This window comes from Cyclopterus lumpus, chromosome 13 (genome assembly GCF_009769545.1).
Source record: "Cyclopterus lumpus isolate fCycLum1 chromosome 13, fCycLum1.pri, whole genome shotgun sequence".
In the NCBI taxonomy this organism is placed as follows: Eukaryota; Metazoa; Chordata; class Actinopteri; order Perciformes; family Cyclopteridae; genus Cyclopterus; species Cyclopterus lumpus.
Window position 1 is genome coordinate 236,031 of NC_046978.1, and position 26,076 is coordinate 262,106.

Sequence of the window (26,076 nt, forward strand, 5' to 3'; positions counted from 1 at the left end):
GCCGCGCACGCGCACACGCACGTTGTATCACTCCTCCCTCTCGCTGCCTTCAAGTACTCCTTGTTGAATCATTCCTTCAGAGTTTCATAACCAGCACTTAACTTTTTGAAAACTGAACAATTCTTAGGTTTCTGCTCGAAATAACATATCCAAACTAAAATAGGTGTATCTCAGCAACCGCAAAGACTATTTGAAGAATGTTGGTGTTATAATAAAGGCAACCCATGTTATCCCATATTAGTATATGTGTTACTGGTTAAGAGTAAATAAAGATGAAAGACAGCAAAAGTTGAATTTTCAGGTTCGCCTAGAAAGAAAAAGGAGTTTCAGGATCATTATCTCTTGGAAGGATGCAGAGCAAAGGTCAAAAACCACATAGATCATAGCAACATATGTGAACAGTCTCTCTGCAAAGTTTGACTTTGAAATAGTAAAGCAGAACAAAGTTAGAGAGGTTTTAGTATAGATTTATTAGGTAAAATGGGCTTTTGGGCACAATCTGTGCAATTTGAATTTTCTCATATACAAAACCATATATTACTTATGGTGTTCAGATACAGCAGTCTTTGTTGATTAGAAGAAGAAAAATGTTTTTTTTTTTTAAAAAGTCAAAGATAAGCAACATTTGTGACTGTAAAGCGCAGATGCGATTCATGTTGCTGTGTTCTTTGGCTCATATCTCGGAGATGCTTTGGTGGAAAAGGATTTTCTAAAGATGTTTAGAATCTGTGTTAAATCCTCTTGCTCTTTGCTATCTGGCTTTTTCTGATAGCACCGAGCTACGAGTTGCTAGTTCCGAAAACGTGCTGAGTGGGCTAACTCCTGACAAAATGATGATTATGATATTTTAATAATTATTTCAGTTGGTGTTTGAGTTGTGTAAAAATGGCTTACTGATTCTTTTAGCCCAAGTTCTCTTGTTTAATTTGATGTATAACATCAATATATTTGCTCATGTTTATTGTAATGTTTTACAAAGTCTAATCTGTAAATCGGCCCCCAATTGGATTGTGTTTTAATGTCAATAAACAATTGACTAAATAATTACTTTTTTGTTTACTTTTTCGACAGTTTTAGATGCACAACAAAAACAATAAATGGCATCTGCTATTTTAATGACAATATCTCATGATTTACCCCTTGGTAAACAATTCAACTCTTGTTTATTTCTCCTAAAGTATCATGACAGCCTCCTAGTGGCTAAAATCACAAAAAGAGAATATATGTATATATATATTTTCCCTTTGGCAGTACTGTAGTTTTCTTTTTCTCTTTTCACTTACTGTCTAACTTTATTGTTATGGCAAAAACTTATACTTCTTTCTCTTAATATATATTTATTGGCTAAAATCCTTTCAAGAGACAAAATATGTGTCTGTTTAATTATGATGATGATGATCATTATTTTATTGTTGTTGTTATTGTTATTATTATTACCATTTTAATGTTTATCGTTATCACTACAATTATTATTATTATTATTATTATTACAATTCCTTCTCTGGATTAAAAAACATACAATTTGCATATTTCTTACATGTTCTTATTGTAAACCATTCGTTTTTATCTATATGATTCTTGACTTTCGCAGTACTTCTCTTTTTGTCTATTTTCTTTTCTCTTATTATGTTTATTGTTACGCACAATGAATATATCATAATTTGTCAATAAGTCTGTTCCATTTCAAAAGCTTTCTTTGGCCCAAATTTGGAGGACACCAGCTGTTTATTTTAGAAAGCACTGTGGATGATATGGGGGTGATACCCCATAACGAGAGGCCACCCTTCTTAACACCACACACTACACTATTTCCATTTCAGTGACACAGGTCTAATAAGACATGAGTTCAACGGCGGTTTTTGTAACTTTTCAAAAGAGCTTTGAATTCAAAAACTACTTTCCCCTATAGGCGCTTTTCTCTGTCTCTCCAATTTGGCAATTTGGCTGAATATTCAAGTTGCTCATCACATGTGTGCACCCAGACCAGGTGTTTCTGTTTTTTTTGTGTTTTTTTTAAACAACAACAACTTAGCGTTTCCAAAAGCATCAAAACACAAACATCCCTCATGCACCCATATCTCTGTGTTCTTAAAGGAGCAATCACATGCAGTGATTGTATATATATATATATATATATATATATATATATATATATATATATATGTGTGTGTGTGTGTGTGTGTGTGTGTGTGTGTGTGTGTGTCTCTCTCCTACAATTACATCTGCCTCCAGCTCATGGTGTTTGTTGGCTTCAGTATTACAACTAAACACATTAAAGACGATTCATCAAACACTTATTCACAATCTACAAGAGTAATTAAACAGCAGGCCTAATAAACAGTTAAAAGCATTATTACAGCGGTATGCATCTCATGTTGTAGCTCCTGATGCCATGCATATGTCAAGGTTGCAAGTCACATATTGAAAAACTGAAATAAGTGAAAAAGAGATGTCGTACCATCTGAATTTGCAGCACCATTAAAACAGCGACTGTGGGTGGTGAGCTGACTCAAAGAAGCTGTCCTTAGCCAGTCCGATGTCAACCCCACATATCAGCAAGTCGTGAATCTGCCCCACGGAAGCAAAACGGGATCTCTGACCTGCATGTTTTAGCATGAACCCAACATGCTTTCAAACCACTTATTTAAAAGATAATTTGATTGCACCAAAGCCCAGAAAATAAAACGTTATGAATATCAACTCAGATTTCATGAGTATGAGTCAAGTTCAGTTGATCAATTCTGGACAGTAAAATGTGAATCCTCCACTCCACTATAGCACAACTATAAACCTACAAAACATGTGCGTTCTCGCATCATATTGATCCATTATTAACTTAAAAGATCACTTTCTCTTTCAGACTGGTGACTTTCGATTGTACTACAGCCTAGAACCTTGATCTTACTTTGTTTATTCTATAAAAATGAATCACACTTACATGCACAAATGGTCAGTAAAGTTTTAAATCTGCAGAATCAAGGAGGATTCATGAAACCAAGGAAACCAAAACTCTCAAACCAAACACTTCCTTTCTTATCCCCAGCTGGCTCACCTGTCTTCTCACTTCTCATAGAAGTTGTGTGTGGGGGGTGGGGGGGAGCCCTTAAATTCATCAGCATGCTTAACATTTCAGGCATTCACACCCTTGAGCACACATCAGAATTCTCACCTGGACTGATCTGGACCGGTTGGAGCGAACCCAGGGCCTCATCTTTTCCCTTGCACACCTACTTCCTTGCCTGAGACGGAGACCTTCAGTGACCTGGAACCCCCGCAGACTGAGAGGCTGACACTGGAACTATAGCAGGTGAGCGGCAGACAAGCTGATTCCCTCAGACGAGCTGATTCCCTGTCATCCCTACGGAGAACAGTGGCAGAGGAAGAGTTGAGGTTTACACAGGGGCAGAGAGCTGCCGCGGAGACAATCGATGCTGGAAAAGAACAAGAAGAGCAGCAGTCCATATTTCCATGGATTGCAGAGCCTGTTCTGAACACTGTGTTACACTGGCATTATCAGCATCGCTGTCCGGTCAACTGTGTATAAACCAATTGAACAACACTGGATGTGGAATCGTCAATACATCTAATGGAGTATGGGAAAGGGAGGGAGGCTGTTTCCTGTTGCTTTTTACGTGTGTGTGTGTGTGTGTGTGTGTGCAGCAGCTAGTGATTTGTGCTGCACGTCAGCAGGGATTGATCCAGCCGTCGGCTCATGAGGACATATACGCACAAACAAACCCATGTGTGTGTGCTCTCATACTTGTGAGGACCCTCGTTGACACGATGTGTTCCCAAGCTCTTGAGCGTAACCTCCACCCTGACCCAAACCTTCGCACCAGGAATTGACCATCAAATAAGCATTCACTTTCCAGCAACACACATTTATTTAATACTCATGTCACGTTCAAATACTAGGTGAACATTTTTATATTAAATATCCAACCATAAAGAAAAAATATATAGCTTTAAGTCACTAAGTCAACATAATGAGATACTAGATACAGTCTGAGGCCATCTGGTGGACGGATGTCAGAATGGCAACGAAGGGGGCTGGAGTGAGGGTGTGGGTGATGGGGAGGGACCGACATAACAAGAGCCGTACAGCATCAGACATCACCAAACAGCTTTACAAATTTAAAATACGCAGCAAATCTTTCTGGTTGTGGAAGGCAGTCTTCTCGAGTTATCTTGCGATTGACCTAATAATATTCTAAAGTCTGTGTCTACGACTCATCTTTGTGTGTACAATGTGTTACCACATGGCCACAAGACATATTTGACCTTGGGGACAATGTAGTTAAAGTTAATGTTAGAAACACCAACTCAGATTGTATGCATGTATCCAATTCAGGTTATTAATTATGGACAATTATGAAACACGTGGCCCAATGATAAACTGCATGGAGTAGCATGAGAATAAAGAATATCTCCACAGTCAAACACAGACGTGGTGGCTGACTTCTTCAACCTCAAAACAGGTTATGGGTAGGTGTATTTGTGTCTGATTGATCAGACTATTTCTTTAAACAACAGGATGCCATATGATTAATATTATAAACCCAATCCATATTGAGTTATCTCGTGATGGACCTAGTGAGGAGTTGTTTTTAGCATGATAGAAACTGAGCCACATCGGTTTAAGTGACCCATTTCTTTTTGTCGCGGTTCTAAGTCACTTCATGACTTCTTCTGCAACAGCCAGACACATCTCACGCAGCTTCCTCTGCAGTCACGTATGAAGAAGCAACACCACCATGCAAAGAAAACGCAACTACAAGCACTGCCTTGTCAAGAGCGTTAAGTTTTGATTTAAAAGAGAATAAATAATGACAGTAACACTTGAAATGATTTTTACTGAATATATGACTGAACACTTTTGACCCCAAAACATTTTAATGTTAAAGCTTTAAATTGTAATTCATACAGTTTCTTGTAAAAAAAAAACCTTCAAGAACAGCTAATTATCATGAATCAATGTATTTCATAAATGTTTCTTTCAGGTATATAAAGTTAATGTATCTATATCAATTGAAACCCTCGCAAATCAGCAAGTTATGACATAATACTAGAATAGAATAGTTTTCACGCTGATTTACTAATTTACTTAAATCTCCTTGTTATCCATAACCAAAGCAAACTTGAAATCATATTGTTTTTCTTTGTTCGGTGTGTATAAAACACTTCGGAGGGGATCACATAGTGTCTCACTGCTCCATGTTCGTGTTTTCAGCCGAGCCCACTATGCTGGAAGCTTTCACCTTGGCCTCCCTGAGCCTCCTGGTGCGGGCGTCGAACCCCTGTCCCCCGACCTGAAGTTTGAGCCACAGTCACAGAGAGTTAACAAACGTACACTCCACAAGAGAAGTCACAGATACGAAATAACCGCTTCGGTATAGTTCTCAGTCAGCACATCGGCTCTTCCGATGCACACAAGGCAACTTCTTTTCCAAAAATTCTGTTGGATTTCATTAATCTATTTGAGATCATAATCGAAAACTAGAAAATAAAATCACAGTTCAAGTAGTACCTTTATAAAGACCAGTCGTACAACTTAATTAGTGTTGTTTAAAAATCCTGAAGAAAGCTGCATACAATAAAAGAAGTCAGTCACACTTTACAACCTAGCTCAGACGTATAATAATTCAACAACCGTCAACAAAATACTGCTTCATTTAATTGTGACTGGTTTGTTTCTCGGATACAAGCGGCCGAAATGAGCTTCCTCCGTAGGGTGGCCGGGCTCAGCCTTAGAGATAGGGTAAGGAGCTCGGACATCAGGGGGGAGCTTGGAGTCGAGTCGCTGCTCCTTCGTGTCCAAAGGAGTCAGCTGAGGTGGTTCGGGCATCTAGTCAGGATGCCTCCTGGACGCCTCCCATTAGAGGTTTTCCGGGCACGTCCAACTGGTAGAAGGCCCCGGGGAAGACCGAGGACACGCTGGAGGGATTATATCTCCTGGCTGGCCTTGGAACGCCTCGGGATCCCCCAGAATGAGCTGGAAAGTGTTGCGGGTGAGAGGGAAGCCTGGGTCGGCCTGCTGAACCTGCTGCCACCGCAACCCGACCCCGGATAAGAGGTGATAATGGATGGATGGGTTGTTTCTGATCCCTCTAATCAAAGTCAGGGAAAGTCATGAAACTGCTGTAAGCATTTAAATCAATCTGCCACAGAGGTCACAGAGTAAAACGCTTAAATGAAAGGAGACTATGAAAGCCTCAACAATTGATACTTAATGAGGTGTCTGCACTTACAATTGTTTTGCTAACAAGTTTCTCTTTCTGTTGTAGTACTGTGCTACAACAGAAAGACAGGACGATTTTATTTATGTCCTTCTGTACGAGCTGAACAAGTTAGGAAGCTGAAGGTAATGTTCTTAACCTTTCTGCTAACAAATACATTAAAACTGACTTTACAAATTGCTGTACAAAACAGGATAAAATCAAAAGATGACAGTGAAAGAAATGCTCAAATATAAGTTAAAAGCATGATAATGTTCATCTTGTGATTGAATTTGCCTCCAAGTAATACTTAGTAATATTTCATGTTCTTGTGCCTTGTTCCCGACCCGTCTATCTTAATTTGACACAGTTTGACACAGTGATCCAAGAAGGTGTCACAAACTGAGACAGATTAGTTGTGCAATCTTACAATCAATAGTAGTTGTAAATTAAAGTGCAGCGGTGATGCAACCAGATAAAACTCAGTGATACAATTAAGAAAAAGAGTATTAAAGGGTATTTCATTTTTTGTCAGGATTCCTGCTGCATTTAGTCTTTACTGTGTCTATGTTTTCAATTTGAGCGCCAAATATTTATTTCCGGCCGCCTTCTGTCATTTAGAAGAACTTTTTTCTTTTACCATCTCTTGTAGCTTATTGAAGCTGCCGTACCCACTTCCCTTTCTGCAAGTCAGGTGAATGCCTTAAATTCAAAACATTAGAAAAAGGTCGAAGCCCTGGTTCTTATCTCTGACCATCTCATTACCCAGACAGGCTCCATCATTTTCTTTGTGCAGCTGCATCAGTAACACAGACCACATTATCATCAAAAAGGCCCAGCGAAGACTGTTGTCCCTCCTCAGGCAACTCGTGACAAAAAAAAACACATGTTGGTCCGTTTCTATAAAGCCATCAAGTCAGAGAGTGTCCTGCTGATGCCAAACTGCTATGCCAAAGGGGATGGGGGGGCAGACGTCTCTTCAGAGTTCAGCTTCAGACGTAGAAACACTTGTGGTCCTTCAGGTTCCTCAGGTAGGAGAAGCTCTTCCCGCACTTGTCGCACATGAACTGCTTCTCCCCGGTGTGTATCTGCTGGTGGGCCTTCAGGCTGTTGCCCTGGTTGAAGCTGCGGCCGCACGTGTCGCAGCTGAATGGCTTCTCCCCCGTGTGGATGCGCTGGTGTCGATTCAGGTTCCCCGTGTTGCTGAAACACTTCCCGCATGTGTCACAGCTGAACGGTTTCTCCCCGGTGTGGACAACCTTTCGGGGGGGGGGGGGGGGGGGGGGGGGGGGGGGGGGGGGGGGGGGGGGGGGGGGGGGGGGGTAGTTGGAAAGAGAAACTGTTACCAAATATAATTTTCCGATATAGGACTTACGTTAGTAAAGTCTTGACTCACGCCACATTGGGCCTCATGCTAGAAATGTTTTGTTTGCTTATCGTGCGTTCAATCGTAAAAAAAATCTTACTGTCCTCCTCATAAAATGATCCAAACTTTGATGATCCGTTTATTACCGTTAAATCAAAGCAATTTCTGGTTCACACCGCTGGAGTGAAATAAATAATCCAGCATCCCCTAAAATTGCGCCTGCTTCTTTTGTTTTTGTGAGGTTTGCTCGTACAAGTGTTCCAAGTCAGATTCACTAACTCTCCAAACTGCCTGAATGTGAACAAATTAATCTGTGAAATCACCTGCCCAAGAGGGCGTGTAAATGTTTGATTCATAAAAAATGTTACCGAATAGTAAAAAGAAGAATTTCACACAGGGTCGTGTAGCACAGGATCAGAAACACTAATAAAATATTAGGCTCGACGTGTCATTAGTGCAGCACTGTGAAGTTTGTTTTATCATAATATCTAAACTCCAAATTAATTCAGATTCAACATCATTTTAGGCCAAAAGAGTGAGATGGTACATGACACGTACGACAGGTGTGGACCATCTGGAATTTCATCGGTATCCAAGAGAAAATTCAATCTGCGAGGAAACTGGTGAGCATAACGAATTATCTTAAAATCCCTCATACGCGCAACTGAAGAACAAATCTGTTTGTACGACTGGTTCTTTGCATGAGGCCCGTTGGGTCTGAGACGCCAAATCCGCCATGGTCAACGCAGACACAAAGTGTGGTTGACAGGGCCCTCCAAACGTTCTTTAACTATCCTCATGGTTTAAGTCTGTCACTTATAAAGCTTGTTTTGGAAATAAATGTGGTTTGTAGACAAAGTGTTTTGTTCCTAATTTATACAACCAGCATCATTGTAAATGCCGAGTGTTGCATCTGTAACCACACAAAAGGGCAAAGTCGACACTGTTCTATTCTATAGCACCATAAAGTATCTTTTGGGGTAGATGCTTCTCCAATTACAAACAAGTTATCCATCATTTTAAAAGCCACTCAAATGAAAAAAAAGTATTTCTAAAGCCTGTTAAAAGCAGTATTGCATGCAAACCCACCTGATGTGATTTGAGGCTGCTGTGCTGCGTGAACATGCGGCCGCAGATGTCGCAGGCGAAGGGCTTCTCCCCGCTGTGCGTCTTCAGGTGGATCTTCAGGTAGCTGGACGACTTGAAGCTCTTCCCGCACAGTCCGCAGCTGTGCGGCCGGTCCACCGTGTGGTGCTGCTGGTGCGAGCGCAGGTCTGTGATGGAGCCGAGCCGCCGGCCACAGAGCACGCACGTGCACGGGATGGCCGCCGCGTGTGTCAGCAGGTGCTTGCGGAGCGAGTCCACGCAGGCCGCCGCGGTGCCGCACGCGACGCACACCAGCGCTTTCCGCTCGCCCGAGTGCATCTTCTGGTGCATCTTCAGGGCGCTCTTCTGGATGAAGCACTTGCCGCACGTCTCGCAGTTGAAGGGACGCTCGCCGGTGTGGATCCGCTGGTGGCCCTTCAGGGTGTCGGCCTGGTTGAAGCTCTTCCCGCATGTCTCGCACCGGAATGGCTTCTCGCCCGTATGTATGCGCAGGTGGCGCTGCAGGTTGCCCTGTATCGTGAAGTTTTTGTTGCAGTACTGGCAGTTGTAGGCCCGCTCCCCCGTGTGGACCATCTGATGCATTTTCAGCCCGTGGGCTCGGTAGAAGCTCTTGCCGCACTGCTCGCAGCGAAACGGGCGTACCTCGGCGTGGAGGCGCTGGTGGTTCCTCAGCAGCTGCTTCAGGGTGAAACCCTTCCCACAAACATCGCAGGTGTGTGGTCTTTCCCCTGTGTATGGGAGCAATGAGCATGCATTGTGAGTGTGACAGAATATGCTTTATAAGTAACATGCTCCTATACAGCTCCACTGATAAACACTCACCCGTGTGAAGCAGCACGTGCGCATTGAGGCTTCGCTGGAAAGAGAAGCCTCTGCCACACTGAGAGCAGTGGAAGGGCTTCTCAGCATTCGCCCCGTGGACGGCCTGGTGGGCCTTAAGCTGCAGCAGCTTGGTGAAGGTTTTCCGGCAGTGTTTGCAGCTCAGAGGCTGCTGGCCCTGACCCTGACTCTCCCGCTTCGCTCGACCCCGGTGGGGCTTTGGGGGCTTTGCGGCGCGTTTAGGTCTGGCGTTGAATCCTGGGTCGCCGTCATCTGGATCTTCTGGCTCCAACTAACAGAAAAGCAAAACAGACAGATTGTTAATTAATTTCTTCCTAACCTGCCATGCCTTTTTACAATAACATAAAATGAATTGGGTACTCGTGAAATCAACCTGGTAGTCTGGGTCGTCATCGTCATCCTGGCCTGGATCGTCTCTGTAGGGACCGGAATCAGTGGCCACCTGGTCAGCGAACGCCTCCAGTCCTTCCTCCTTTATTATCACAGGTTGGACACAGTCCTGAGAGAATGTGGACATATTGAAGAGTCACTACATAGTGTCCAGGTGGCTGCACCTGTCCACATAATATTGTGTCCTTTTGCACCTTAATTCAAATGAAAGGAAATCTTAATGCTACAGCATACAATGGAATTTCAGAGCACGGTGTGCAACTTTGTAGAAACGGTTTGAGAGACTCCGCTGTGCACGTAGCCCGCTCAATAAAGAAAAAGTCTTATCGCGTCAAATCAATGCCCAAGGACAACAGTCACATTTGGGCAGAACAAAAAGGTGCTCGCGTATTTTTGACCAGTTTGGCCAGCGGTGAATTCTTGAAGATAAACTAGAATATGGCTTGAGCATATTTCTAAAACGTTGCACTCGGTGCACACTGCTCATCATACTCAAAACTATATGTATTAGATACCAGATGTCAACTACATTTAGTGGAGTTGTTTATGTTGAACCGCTGAGCACATAAACCAATACTTCACCATTTCTGCCTGTTTGTTACATCTTAATATTAGACTTACACATGTATTATTGTTTGGCCCTTGACTCTTTGCATTGTTGTTCATGGACCACAGTTTATAAAGTTAGGCCACCCCTGATCGACATAGAACAAGACAGGATTTTACCTCATAGGTTCTGCCTTTCCACAGGTGAATTATAGGCGATCTCTTCACTCCAGCATCACCACAAGCCACAACTGTTAGAATCCAAAAAGTTGTTAATCAGTACTTTTGTGACAAATGATGCTTCATCCGACAAAGTAAGACTGAGACAACGAGAAAGCCTGAAGGGAGCCGAGATGAAGGAGACACGGCACACTACTCCTTCTCAATGTGTTTGAAGAACTCTTCAGCAAACATCAACTCTGGTGAGTGCCGGTGAGAACAAAGATAAATTACCTAAATGAGTTGCTGACAAAGTGCAGTGTTTCATTATCTCGTGGATCTGTGGAAACTCAAATGCAGCATTCTTCGCCTGCCCTACAAAGCTACGTGGCAATAAAACACACAAGACAATAACATTTGAATAACATCTAGTGGCCTATTCATTCTAACCAACTTTAAGTTATGAAGTTTTGAAAAACACAACATGTAGTTATTGTACAGTGGTGGAAGAAGTGTTCAGATATTTTAACGAGGTAGATGTAGCAGTACCACTGTGTAGAAATACTGTAAAAGTCCTGCATTCAAAATGTATTCAACTTAAGTAGAAATACTTAGGTATCAGCAACACAATATATTTAAAGTATGAAAAGTATCATTTCAGAACGATATATATATATATATATATATATATATACACACACTATATTATTGGGTTATATAATTAAGTACAACTGAGAATATAAATATATATAAATGAAATATAATTATAGTAACTTTACTGTTGCTGCTTAAGCTGGGGTTATTATTATTATGCTTTGCTTTATATAATGTCTTGTAGCTTAACCTATGATAATATATTCATTTCAAGGGGGACCGAGCATGTAAATAAACACAAGTATAAAAATACAAGATGCAAAGAAGCTGGAGTTAGCAAGAATGCTAATTTACATCTGTAGTCTGTTGGCAGGTAACAAAAACAAAAACATTACAGGTAACAATAAACAGCTTATTGTGGTTGAGGTGTTTTAAAGGGTTAGTTCACTAAAGTCACAATAACTCAAACAACAACTAACTGATGTAGGCAGCGATAGAGCCGCAACGCCTTTGTTTTCCAAGCTAAAAATAACTATTTTTGTCAGTGGAGTCTAGTGGCTTTGGTTCTAGATATAACGTAAACCTAAATTGTGTCTAAATACATTTGTCCACAGCAGTATATTGCTATGCTACTGTAACACACCGACTATGAATAAGTACCCCATGCAACCTCACCATCAATTTAATATCATCATGTGTCATAACATAAGCAACACAAACAATCCTCCACTCACTCCACCCAATAAAAAGGATAATCTCATCACCTCCGCGACTCTTCCTCCCCGATCGCTGGCTCCGGACAGTCTCTCCTGCTTCTCGTCCGTTGGCCAGAGCCCCCCCACACTCCTTCTCTCCGCCGCTTTCTTCCGTCAGCTCCTCCGCCGGCTCCTCCGCCAGCTCCTCCGCCGGCTCCTCCGCCAGCTCCTGGCATTCACTGTCCTCCAGCACGACCTTCAGCTCCGTCTCCACCACCTCCAGTCTCCTCCTCAGCTCCTCGATCTCTGCGACACCCTGCGTCACCTACAAAGACATTTTTAAAGAACAAATGGGCAATGGGGCTGCTTCATAGTTCTCTGGTTTTCCTCTTCTTTTTCTGCCATTTCATTGAGCAAACAATGAAACGATTGATAGAGAAAATGAGAAGATAATATAAATAATCATTAGCTGCAGCACAAGGATATCTTCATCCTTAGGAGGAGGAAATAAAGTGGTTTGATTTTGTTGTTTTCACCGATTAAGGAAAGCTCCAACAAAAAAAGCATGCTGCTGAACAGTGAGACTTACTGCATGCCAAGAGCAGATTTGGTAAGAAATGTTTTAACAACATCTGCGTAACGAATGCGAAGGAGAAACTAGCATTCGGCATCCATCATGACCAAAGCACAAATACACCAAATCAATGAGGCAACATACTTCTAACTGCAGCAGAGAGGAACACTCGAGGAACAGCTGGCAGATCTTCTCTACAGCTTCTCGAGCCAGAGACGTCAGGAAGACGCTGAACTGGATCACCTGATGGGAACGGCACACCGTTACTCCTCGTGTGACACATGTCAGCAGGTGATGAAAGGATGGCGAGGACATGGTGCAATAACACTTTCCTTCTTGGTCTTGTTCCTGTTTTCTTACTCTGAGATCAACGAGGATCAGTTTGCTTCTCATATATTACTTTCTGTCAAATTTAAGAAAAACATGACTAAATCTAAACACTATATTACACAATACTTACGTACAAATAGTAGTACCACAATGTTGAAATACACTTGAGCGAAGTCCAACATTTAGTACTTAAGTGAAAATACTATTAGTTCTATCAGCAAAATGGTTCTTAAAGTACCACGGGGGAAAGTAAATGTGACACTTTTACAGTATTATGCAGTCTGTTATATTATTATATTACACAGAGGTTTTGTGTTGTTATTAATGCCTTAATATGTAAACAGAATGTTAATATTGATCAAAAGTAAACTAATCAACAATTTAAATGAGTAAATACTTAAATAACCATATACAAAATACAAAACCATCTGCTGGTTCAGGAGTCTCAAATGGGAGGAATTTCTGCTTTGCTTTATAACATTAGATTTTTGACAAAACAATCAACTAGAAGACAACTACTTTTTATGAATAATTAAATATATAGACATGTTATAGACTTAACAATGGACTACTTAATGAAAAACAACTAAAATGATTCTACAAAGTAACAGCTACATCATATTTAGAGTAGAATAATTACGCAGTTTAAAATACTATTAAATGCAACCTTAGTAAATGTACATGGTTGCCTCCAACCACTGGTTATACTTCAATGTATGTCAATAGTGGAAAGTGTGTCGTACATTTACCCACATACTGTTGGGGTGTCTGCTACTTTATACTTCTAGTCCACCACGTGTCAGAGGAAAATTGTGTACTCTTTACTTCACATTCATTTGACAGTTTCAGTTACTTTGCAGACACAGATTAATAAAACAGAACATAATCAGAGAAATACATAATATCTTACCTTCAAATATAAAAATAATGTAATGGGGTAAATTCACTAATCAATTAATTAGTAAATTAATTAAAATCAGCAGCACCATTAACAGCTTCAACATTGAAGTGATCAATAACTATAATAAAGTCATATAAAATGCATTATTCTGAAATGTGTCATTCTGCTTAATGAGTACTTTTTTTATTCTTTTAAGTATATTTTTATGAAAATACTTTATTTGTGTTAACTTGCAACAGAGTATTTCCATTTTCTTTAGAGGCTTTTGATATTAGCTAAATAAATAAAACATGTAATGTTCGTGATATTGCCACGGTTAGTTTTCAGTTAGACACTTATCCGCAATGTCACAGTTGGCTATGATGTTAATTAATTAACAATTGATAATTGATAAATGGCCCCTGGTCCCGCAGGCAGCAGCGGGTGAAACCTGTAGCTGAAGCGCTTCTAGACATACAGCAGATAGAGAGGCCCCGGGCCCGATGCCTGACTTAAAATGGCGAACAAGATGGATTCTTCTCGGTTGTCGTTCAGCCACAGCGACGTGTTTATAATCAATTTAGTAGAATCATGCGCTCAACCGGCGCTGGAGTGCGGGGTTACGGGAGGTTAGCCGATGGACGCCGATAAAGCAGCGAGCTAGCTCTTCTATTTCTATGTTGAGCCAGCTGTCTGGACAACGCGCGCGCACACACACACGCACACGCACACGGTTCAACGTACCTTCTCCTCTGAGGACCCTGGAGTGTTTTCGGTCGTGCGTGGCGACATTTCTGACTGTGTTGGAGCGGAGTCGCCGATAACTTTGGTCATTTCTGTCACTGTCGTACTCACCATTATCTCCAAAATGGAGCCCACCTGCGCCTCCAGGTCCGACATTCTGCCGATGTCAACGTGTCCGCTTATAGATGTGGTTTCAGCAATATCATTTCGTAATGAAACAAACAGCATTCAATGCTGCAATATTGTCGTTATGGTGAATAAAACAAACTCGTGCTGCTCACAACACGGATGTTCTACTTCCTGGTTTGTGTTCTTCAAAATAAGAGCACTCAGCGTCTTCAGATACTTTAATTACCAAACTAATAGCACTAATACCACAGGGTACAATACTCTGTTAAAGTCCTGCATTGAAACTGTTTGTATGTAAGTATAATCAGCTAAATGTACTTTTACTCATACATTGATGTAAAAGCAGGACTTTACATTTGAAGTTGTCTGAAATGGAGCACTTTGAACGATTAACTCATTACCGTATTCTTTTAATTATGGATTAATCTGCAGACAGTTATTGATAACATTTTAAATATAAAAATACACATTTGAGAGGCTGAAACCAAGTAACCAGAAACTAAAGCTGTACAATTATTGTAGTGAGTTAAAACGTACAATGTATGTATGTCATGTAAATGTACAGTGAAGGCAGTGATTTTTTTTCTTCTTTTCAAATAAAATCTGTCATTACTTGGACAGCTATAACGCATTTATTGGAAAAGAAAAACTCTGAATTGATCCAGAGAATTTTTTTTTAATTCAGACTTTTTAATTAGTATGCTGTGCTTTGTTGTTTGTACCATCAAATATGATCCAATGCTGAAGGGAAACTGAAAATATGAAAAGACTGAATAATCATATTATTTAAATTCAACCTTTACTGAAGCAGAGCAATTTTCGGTTTAAATATTGTCTGCATCTTTTGTTGAGGACACTTCAAAGTGTACAATTTCACATTGCAGACATTCCCAGACGACAGAAACAGTCTCGTAACAACAAAAAGCCGAAATTGCTCAAGTAAACCTGTCAGGTTTTAACTGTAGTTCAGTTACAAGATGCTTTTGCTTCTCGTTAAATGTGTGAAGCTTTCTTACATTTTCAGGGCTGGAAGTTTTGCCCTGACTGGAGCACAGGTAGGAATTAAAATAAAATATATATAAAACCCCTGCTGAGTTATTGCTTCATGCATTGTTCTCACCAGCCAGCGCGTGCTCCCTGACATTTCTCAGGCACAGTTGTGTCTCTTGAGCAGCCTCGAGTCTGAAAATCCAAGTCCACAGCTCCCGCAGGTATACGGCCGCTCCCCTGTGTGGACCTGCATGTGAAACTTGACGTGTCCGAGCTGCCTGAACCTCACGCTGCATACCTCGCACTCGTAGGGCTTCTCCCCCGTGTGGACCCGCAAGTGCCGGAGGTAATTTGTGTAGATCCGGAAGGCCTTGCCGCAGTGCTCGCATGTGTGCGGCTTCTCCTCGGAGTGCTGCAGCTCGTGCGACTTGAGTGCCTGGCGGATGATGAACCTCTTCCCACACACATCGCAGCCGTACGGCCGCTCCCCGGAGTGGATCCGTCGATGGTAGTCGTACGTAGCTTTGTAGAAGAAAAACTTCCCGCACGCCTCGCAGCTGTACTGCCTCCGCCCCGTGTGGATGAGCTCGTGTCTTCTCAGCAAGCCCGCCGTGTCGAAGCCCTTGCGGCATGTCCGGCAGCTGAACGGCGTCATGTCCACCGTGGTCTTGTCCCGCCGGTAGATGACTCGGCGGTTGCCCAGGGTCCTTCTTCGGATGACCTGCCCGCGCCTCTCGTCGTGGTTCACTTTCTGGTGCCTCTGCAGCTGGCAGTTGTAGAGGAACGTCTTGCCGCACAGGTCGCACATGAATGACTTGGAGGCGCCGTGGAGGAGCATGTGCGCCTTCAGCTTGTTCTGGACGAAGCTCTTCCCGCACACGTCACACCGGAAGGGCTTCTCGCCCGTGTGGATGCGAATGTGCCTCTTAAGGTTGTGCTGCAGGGTGAAGCCCGCGCCGCACGTCTCGCAAGTGAACATCTTCCCGCTGTGGACGGATTGGTGCGTCCGCATCGACCTCCTCCGGATGAAAGCTTTGCCGCACACCGCGCACTTGTACGGGTGCTCCCCCGTGTGGACGCTCTGGTGGCACTGCAGCGTGAACGCGTACCGGAAACTCTCCCCACACTCGGCGCACTTGTGCGGCTTTTCCACGGTGTGCACGACCCGATGGGCCCCCAGCGCGTGCTTGGTCTTGAAGGCCTTGCCGCAGGCAGGGCACACGAAGGACCTTGCATCCGTGTGGACGAGCTGGTGGGTCTTCAGGTACATTTTGGTCTTGAACGTCTTCTCGCAGAGCCGGCACTCGAAGGTTGCGTACTTCCTCTCCTCGTGCCGCAGCAGGTGGTGCTCGAGGGTCGCCGCAGTCCGGAATTTCCTCAGGCACTGGTCGCAGGCAAACGTCCGCTGCTCTCTGTGGGTGTTGGCGTGCTTCGTCAGATGAAGCCGCCGGTTGAAGCTCTTGTTGCAGACTTCGCATGCAAAGGACTTCCCTTTGCTCTTGACTGGCGCCACCGCGTTCTGGCTGTCCGCGTTTTGGGATTCAGCCGTGTTTGTCGGGGTGTAATCCTCTGCACTTTCTAGACAGGAAAGGAAAAATAGATATAATGGTCACACAGGACTAAGGGAGGCAATTTGATAAAGGGGAACATTTTAGCATTATTTGAGTTAATGAACTTCTCAAGTAAATATTAAAACTAATATAAATTGCTGGTTAAAATACTGAGCGCCTGTGGTGGAGCAGACAGTCCTGATGGGCAGCATAGCAGCCCTCAGTGTATGAATGGCGTGTAGTGTTAATGCTTTGAGAGGTCAGAAGACTAGAAAGGCAATGCACAAGTCCAGATTTAAACTTTAATGAAACGTGTTTTCTATTTGTCTTCCTCCCTGTGTATTACTTCCACATGAACAACTTAAAATCTCACCTCGTCGACTGGCAGCTAAGGACTTAGCTTCAGAATTCACCTCCTTCGTTGCCTCTCCAACATCTGAACAAGAAATAGCACAGTCATCTACTAAAACACTGTAAATAATAATAATAATAATATGCTGCCTGGGTCAAGTTTTCCTTTAAAACTAGATGTAAATAATATTTTCTGGTGCTGTGAAATCATCATGCTCTTAATCATTGCTGCCAATAACATTATTTTTTTCTGTCAGATGATGGGAAATTAACCTTTTTTCTAAACTTGTAATTCATGTACAGTATTTATTTTGTGTATTAGCATACTATATGGAATCTGTTTCATCAAACAAAATACTATAATAATAATAAATTAAACTCACAGGATGATTTACTGCCTGAACAAATCTGTGTTTGTATTCATGAAGTACATTTGTTATTTTGTTATATTAAAAACAGATCAGATCAAATCAGCAACCTAATTTAACTGAATCTTACGACAGGAGGCCATATTTATTTTCCTGGGATAGCGAAGGTGTGACCTGCCCTTCTCTGCCTCTGATTGGCTTACCCAGATATCGTTAACCGATCTCACTCCTCATGCCTGAACCTAACCAACCCAACCAATGAAGGCAACGAGCACCAGCCAATCAGAGGCCGAGTAGGGAGCACCGTGACTTCATCATCTTAGGAAAAAATAAAACGGAATATTTGTACACTGTTATTGTGAACTGTTCAGTGAATCCCAGATGCAGTAGTGTTAAAATGATTTAAAGGAACCCACTTCCCCTCCGAGTGCCATGTCTACTTCCCGTTTTTCCCGTTATTCCCTACTTTTCCTAAGAGGACATGCGCTTTTAACAGCGTTCATACACATTTTGACCAATGGATTTCCATGACTTTTCCATGACATTAAACCAAATTTCCATGACCAAACATTTTATGAAATCTCGGTGTATGAAAGTGAGAAAATGTATTTAAACTAATTCCAAAACCCGAATTATAAAGCATACAGTCTAAAAAAAACAAAATGTGTGCCACGAGTATGAGAGCGTATGCCTGTTTATATTTTGAACAGCTTCCTTTTAAAAGCATATTCATTATTTTAAACTCAGCGTAAATGAACATATGAATATCACACATTTCCATGACTTTTCCAACACTTTTGGAATTACATTTTTTTCAAGGACTTTTCTGGGCCTGGAAATAACCATTTTAAAATTCCATGACTTTTCCATGGCAGTACGAACCCTGTTTTAATAGGGTTAGTATTTTGCAGTGGACTATATTTTCCTTACCAGCATCATGTCCACTCTCCATCCCGGCAGCGGGCGCCGTACCTGTGACTTCCTCCGTCAACGCACCGGCCTTTCTTTTCAACGTCCCGAAGGGCTTCAAGGTGTAGATCAACCCGGTCTGCTCGAACAGGATGGGGCAGCCGCTCAGTACGTTCTCCCTCCACGTTCGGGCATTCTCTAAGTTTTCCGTCGTGACCTCCAGCTCGCTCTCCAGCCGCCCCACTTCGGCCTTCAGGCTCTTGTTTTTGTTGCGCAGCGTCAAGGACAGCTGGGAGAAAATGGCGTCAACCTTTCTCGTCACCTCCTGCGCCAACATTTCCGCCTACATATGGTTTAAAACTGTTATATGAAGCACAATCACACTACACAGTGATTTTCTGGAGGAGGTAAACCATTATTCAGACTGTCAACGTCAACACAAAAAATTTACTTGACTGTCTAATTAAATGAAAACGTAATTAATTTAATGGATTTTTCTCTAATCTTAATGTTTTTTAAATAGAATAACAGATAATTAGACCTCTTTGGGCCTTATCAGTTATGTAAATGAACCAATGGAGAACTATATTTATATAAAGTGGTGCAGGGTTGACATATTTTTGTAGGGACGCCTATAAAAGAAGGAAGGGTCATTACGTCATCCTGACAGCACTTTCATTTTGCATTGGTGACTGGTTCTAAGGGGGCATGACAGGTCACACTGTAACCCACCACATCTGTCTTGTTGATTCGTTTGGAGACCCATAATTACAAACGCCCACATCCTGATAAAAAAACATCACGTCATTTTTTTCTTTCAAACATAGCATTCCTGACAGATTTCCTGGCAGAAATGCTCATTTAGATAGTCACCAGGGATATGATATAGGACTCATTCCTGCACCACTCCATACCTGCGTGTAGTTTACTACTCAAGCATAAATCATGGTTTATTAGTTGATTTAGATTAGATTAAATTAGATATATACTTGAAATTTGTTTGTAGCAGCATCAAGCACGTTTACAATATATACAATAAAATAGTAGGGCAAGACATATTACATTTAAGAATTTAAATTAAATCAATTTAAATTAAAATAATAAAATATATATTTTCTATTAATAACCTGTATTTTGAAATAACAAAAAACAAACAAAACGTACATTATTGACTTAGTGTAGTTAGTACGTAGAAGAAGAAAGTAGCATACCAACAACACCTCAGCTGTCATTCGAGCAAAGTACTTCATTGTACTTGAGTAGATATGTGCTACTGGGTTACCGGCACGTCCCGCCGCTGCACTAACTAGCTATATATCCAGTACGCGTTATCTTGAGCAGTCAGTCCACCCTTCATATCACTGCGCGGCGGTAACGCTCCATGAATACCAGGCGCCATTTGTAAAAATATAATAAAAACTAAACGATTCACAATTTTTAAAAAAAATCATAAGAGCCTACACCAATATTAACGTACCATTGACGAGGTTATTCGGGACCAAGAACTCGGTTTCCCCTCTTAAAAATTACAGTTCGCCATCTTTGATACGCTACGTGATTTCTTTCCGTTGGTCCCATCTCTCCAATGAGTTTCTGGCCCGCTCAACACACTCAATTAACTTAGTGTGTCCCCTCGCTGTGACACCGGAACATGCAGTCACGGTCATATTAAACGTTGACTGACCTCACGTCTCATATTGGGCTCCGTAGATAATGTTTCTTCTTTGGAAGTTCCGATATCAACAGCAGTCTTAATGGCTGTGTCAATGATGGATTTAGTTTCTGAATAAAACACTGAGTTTTCTGACATTTTCACCTTCAATGCTAACAGCCGACTCTTACCAACAATGCTGTTAGACAGCAGCGCCATTGATTCCGGAAATGGAAGTGGCACAACGGTCGTCATATTTCAAAATAAAACTCTTGAAAGTTGCTTCGATTGCAAATGTTCTTTTATTGCAATAACGAGAAAATAGTATGCCATTATACACATAACATTAGAAAGTAATTTTACAATTTCAATTTGTTTGAAAATAATTACATCTTAATGGCCTTTTGTTGATCATTACAAATAAACAAAACTTACATTAATAGATTAAAGAAATAAAAAAAGCCATTCAAAAATGACCTCAAACTTTACTGAAGCAACAACTCAACTAGGAGATAAATAGTTTCAGCTGCTGAACAATAGGTCAAACATTTTTTTTAAATCATTAAGCTGCAATATAAACAACCTTGCATTTGTTTATATTATCTTACCTCAACATTTGGGGTTTCACATTTTGCAATGTTAAATGTTTTCAGACAGAAGTATCTGTGTTTTTAGGCAGCTGAGGTTATTGAGACAATGAAAAATAACGGAACTGTAAATGCCATGAACAATGCTGCGAATCTTCAGTGAATAGAGCTGCAGCCACTTTTACAATCAATTACTGTATCAATCACTGTGGATAAATCCCTAGCCTGCCACGACTAATGAAAACTAACAGTTAACAGAGGCGTTAAGTGTCTAAACTCCTAAATTGACCAAAAGCCTAAAACACAAGCTATTAGTTTAGAATAAGAGAGCAATCCAACATCCCTTTGCCACAGTGAGGCTATGAAAAGTAAGTAAGCGGATCTCCTGTCAATAAATTAGCATATTTATTTTGTGAATTGAACCAACAGATTATGACGATGGAATTAAAAAGGCACCGAGCCACACACACCATTTGGTTTCCCTTAATACAACACAAGTCCTCCCTTTTTGTTGTACGCCTACGGCCCGTCGCAGCTGTGCTTCTTCAGCTGCCTCGAATCCGAGAAACCCCGGGAGCACTGCTGGCACGAGTACAGCTTCTCTCCCGTGTGGATCTGCATGTGAGACTTGAGCTGGTTCGATTGATGGAACTTCCGGTGGCAGTACAGGCACTCGAACTGCTTCTCGCCCGTGTGGATCCGCAGGTGCCTGTAGAAGTTCCCGTCCGTTCGGAAGGCCTTGCCACACTGGTCGCACTTGTACGGCTTCTCGCCCGTGTGGATGCGCTCGTGCTGCTTCAGGCTGCCGGCGTGGAAGAATCGCTTGCCGCACACTTCGCAGACGAAGCGCTTCTCCCCCGCGTGGCTCCTCTGATGGTAGCCGAAAGAGTACTTGTTGTGGAACGACTTCCCGCAGATGCCACAGTTGAACTCCTTGTGCTCGCTGTGGCCCCGCTCGTGCAGCTTGAGGGAGCACGCGGCGCTGAAGCCCCGCAGGCATATTTTGCAGCTGAACGGCTTCACCAGCGACTTGTTGCGCTTCCGGGTCTGGAAGAAACGCTGAGTGCCGTCCGCGTCCGCGCTCCGGTCCGCATGCACGTACTTCTGGTGGATCAGCAGCCTGCAGTTGAAGAGGAAGGTCTTCCCACACAGATCGCACATGAACGGCTTCCTGGCGCCGTGGATGAGCATGTGGGACTTCAGCTTGGTGTTGTCCGAGAAGCTCTTGCCGCACTCCTGGCAGGTGAACGGTTTCTCCCCCGTGTGAATGCGGAGGTGCCGCTTGAGGTTGTTGTTCAGGCTGAACCGGGCGCCGCAGATGTGACAGGTGAACGGTTTCTCCCCCGTGTGCACCACGCTGTGCCTCTTCAGGGCCGTGCCGGTCCGGTACGACCGGTTGCACACCGTGCACGTGAATGGCGTGACGCCCGTGTGCTTCCTCTTGTGCACGGTCAGCGAGTGGGCGTACTTGAACGTCTCGTCGCACATGCCGCACTTATACTTCTTTGAGTTGGAGTGGACGATCTGGTGGAAGCGGAGTGTGTCCTTGCTCTTGAACTCCTTGCCGCACGTGGCGCAGCCGAACGGCCGCTCCTCCGAGTGCACGGCCATGTGGCACCTCAGCTGCACCGACGTGCGGCAGGTCTTGTCACAGAGCTGGCACTGGAACATCTGCTTCCACTTCTCGTGGCGCAGCAGGTGGTTTTCCAAAGACCTCTCGATCCGGAAGGTCTTCCCGCACTGGTCGCAGGCGAACGGCTTCGGCGGTTTGGACCGCTGGTGGCGCTTGAGGTGATTCTGAAGCGACTCCTCCTTCCGGAACGACCTCTTGCACTGGGTGCAGGGGAAGGGCAGGGGGGCTTTGCTCGCCTCGTGACGCGATAGGTGATTTTCCAGAGACCTCTTTTCCAGGAAACTTCTGCCACACTTCTCGCATGGGAAAGGCTTCTTGTGGACCTTCATGTGTTTCTTCAGGTCGCCCTTCCAATGGAATGTGACGCTGCAATGCTCGCAGGAGAACCGCTTCGCCGTCTGCGAGTCTTTTTGGCTAACCCTCCTCCCCGGCACTCCGGCCGCCTTGATTTGTTTCTCTTCTGCGATGTTGTCAGTTGAACCTGGAAATAGAGGGCAAAATATATTGTATTTTCATTGTTCCCCCCGCCAAGACAATTGCATCCTCTACCTATTCAAGGTCCTTCCAGAACTTTAATGTTGTAGATTTATTTTCTCCGCAAGAAGCAGCCGTCTAATTGTACCTTCTTCAATTTTAAAAGTTGCTCTCCTGGTTCTCCTCGGTCTCCCTGAAGGTGCCTCTTCTACAGATATCTGTGAGGCATGAGAAAATAAGTTGTTTCCTCAGAATTATACTTCTTGTTTATTTAGAAACATGACAAAAGATTGTTTTGGGGGGCAGTCAGCCTGTTTGCCCTTGAAGTACACAGTGCATCTCAACCAGAGTGGGAAATGGACACCACTCAGTATAGACAAATCCGTCTGCAGAATAAAACCTAAAAACCGCACGCAAAAAACCCTCAAACCTTTTCCTGTGCCGAGTCAACGCCACTGGCACTGCTTGAGTCCGGGCTGGCGGCATCCTGAGGCGCAGACTCCGGAGAAGCCGCTTGATTGCGGACGGGCTGCGTCGATTCAGAGACGGGTGGCTCCTGCGGCACCGTGGGAGTGGTGATTTCGCCGTTGACAAACGCCACCGGGGCTGCCGCTGGTTTGCGGACAGTCACCGATCCAGCGGTGGGGCTGGGAACTGCTTCAGGGCACTCCAACGTCACCAGGTCAGCCGCGGTTTCCTTCGCAGCAACCAGAGGGTGGGAGACGGACGACGCCGGGGCTCCTGTGTTGTGTCAAACGACAGAAAGATATCAAGCGTGTGTTGAGTGAAGCGCGGATCTGGCAAAGATTCAGTTTCTCCAGCTTCTCAACTGTGCAGCATTGGTACATTTCAATATTGCATATCGTTGTAAATGAAACGTCTTTAGGTCTCAGGTGAACTGCAACATGCTGTGGACCAATCATTAATCTACAGTAACTGTATAGCAGTGTAATAGCATTGCTATTACATACTGCTGCACAAGTAGTATGCAATAAGATAAACGTCCTGACCTTGTTGACCGCAACATTTAAACAAGTTCACAATTGATGTTCTCTGAACTCCATGCAACTGACGGATGAGTCATGTGACCAGGAATAGATCGGCTCACCTATCAGCGAGCAGTCCGGCATCAGGACGTGGGTCGGGTCGCCTCCATGCGCCTTGGTGCCGCCGTCCCCGATGCTCCTCAGCTCCTTCTCCAGCTGCTCCATTTCCCTGCCGAGCTGACCCACTCTGGCCTCCAGCTCCTGCTCCAGCTGCCCGGCTTTCTTCTGCAGCACGTCCTCCAGCTGCTCCACTTTGGCCCGCAGAGCCTCGTTCTCCTCGAACAGCTCAGAGGAGAACTCCGTGAACACCTTGTGGATCTGGACCACCAGGACCTTCTCTATCTCCTGGACTTCGCCGAACGTCGCCTCCTCCCACTGCGCGTTTGGCGCCTCTTTCGCCCAGGCGTCCCGGAAAACGGACACGGTCGCCTGGATGGCGACTTCCACGACCGACGCCACTTCGCTGCCAAATCTCGCCTCCATTTTTTTTCTTCGGTCAGACGCTAAGCTCGACTCTCCGTGTCCGCCGGTCCGCTGCGCATTTTATTCGAGCGTAAATAGTAACTTGAACCAGAGTCGGTTGGGCTTGAAACACAACACTCTTCCGTGTAAACGTTACGCTCTCATTTGTGTCCTACATGGCGGACTGTGCGTCACTAAACAGGTTCCGTACGGCACATCCGCTTCCGTTGTCACGTTCTTATTTCAAAATAAAGGCAGAGAGACAGCCGCCACCACTAAGATCAATAATCGAAGACAACCAATGGTGGGAGAATTATTTAAATATTTCACTTCAGTAAAAGAAGAAATAATGCAATGTAAAAACACTAATACAAGTCCACGGTCTCCCGGAAAAGGTATCTCTCTCTCTTCTACAGATGTTTCTGACGCATGATAACATATTGTGAGTTCGGTAAAGTTGGAAAGAGATTAACGACATCTCTCTGTGACCGCAGTGATGTCAACAACAAGCTACAACTTTCATTTTTCCAAAACGTTTCCAAAAGGTTGTAGCTTGTTGTCGACATCACGACGGTCACAGAGAGATGCCGTTAGTCTTTTAACTCCGTTTCGTGAAAGAGTTATTGAGCCGTGAAGTCTGAATCTGTGAATCTCTTTCCAACTTTACCGAACTTCTCAATGGCCACTCGCAACTCTTTTTCTGCACCAACAAAATGTGTGTCGTTGTCAGAGTGCATGGAAACCTGACCTCTTCTACTTATGAAACGGCGTTGATGCAAGAGCTGGTGTCGAGACTGTCTGCTATAAGTTCGTACTGCGGTCAACTCAGCGAACACTCGGATCTCGGTGGTCAAATCAGCCGGCACTGAAATCTTTGTGCGCCTATATACTGACATTCATGGTAAACACGTTCAAACCACCCAGATCAGGAGCGAGTGAGGGTTTTTGCAAAGTTAGCAGAAAGATCCACGAAACACAATATCTGGTTTTAACAAAGTTAGCGGAAACATCCACGTGACAGAACATCTGGTCTTCAGAATAAGATATGACCGAATCGTATACTTGCCAATAAGGACGTTAGATTAAATTAATTAGATTCACTTTAACTATAAAACATGTGACTTTCAACTAGTGAGTTGAAGATAAAATAAACCTCAGTTGTGCATGAAGTGTATTTATTAATTAATTTATATCTGAGCAACTCAGGACATTTTCTGACCACATCCAAACAAAAAGTAAACATCTTAACATTACCAATTTAGATATTTTACAAAATAAAAGCTGAACTGATTTTGTACCTTTCAAATAGATCATTTCTGTAATATGTAGGTAGTATAAAGATAATTATCTCAATAATTCAAAGTAAGAGATTCTTCAAAATGAAAGTCCTACATTCGTCATTTCTGAATATTAGAAGTGCTGTAAACATATTTTTATCAATAAATCCAGGCAATGGCTACTGCCGTCGTATCTTTTTACTTATGAA

The 26,076-nt window shown here is 43.2% G+C and overlaps 1 protein-coding gene across 1 annotated transcript; it reads right to left on the bottom strand.

The window, feature by feature from the left end:
- Window positions 1-5,999: 5,999 nt before the first annotated feature.
- Window positions 6,000-25,558, bottom strand: LOC117741728. The gene is made up of 16 exons (XM_034548945.1): window positions 24,191-25,558; window positions 23,513-23,823; window positions 23,231-23,300; window positions 21,498-23,089; window positions 20,422-20,607; window positions 18,759-19,080; window positions 17,483-17,545; window positions 15,720-17,137; window positions 14,441-14,659; window positions 12,631-12,729; window positions 11,982-12,237; window positions 10,645-10,715; window positions 9,902-10,027; window positions 9,511-9,799; window positions 8,671-9,416; window positions 6,000-7,474 (listed from the first exon to the last, which is right to left on the bottom strand). The coding sequence occupies exons 1-16, from the start codon at window positions 24,609-24,611 to the stop codon at window positions 7,208-7,210; spliced, it is 6,456 nt and encodes a 2,151-aa protein (XP_034404836.1). The 5' UTR covers window positions 24,612-25,558; the 3' UTR covers window positions 6,000-7,207.
- Between the last annotated feature and the right edge of the window lie 518 nt (window positions 25,559-26,076).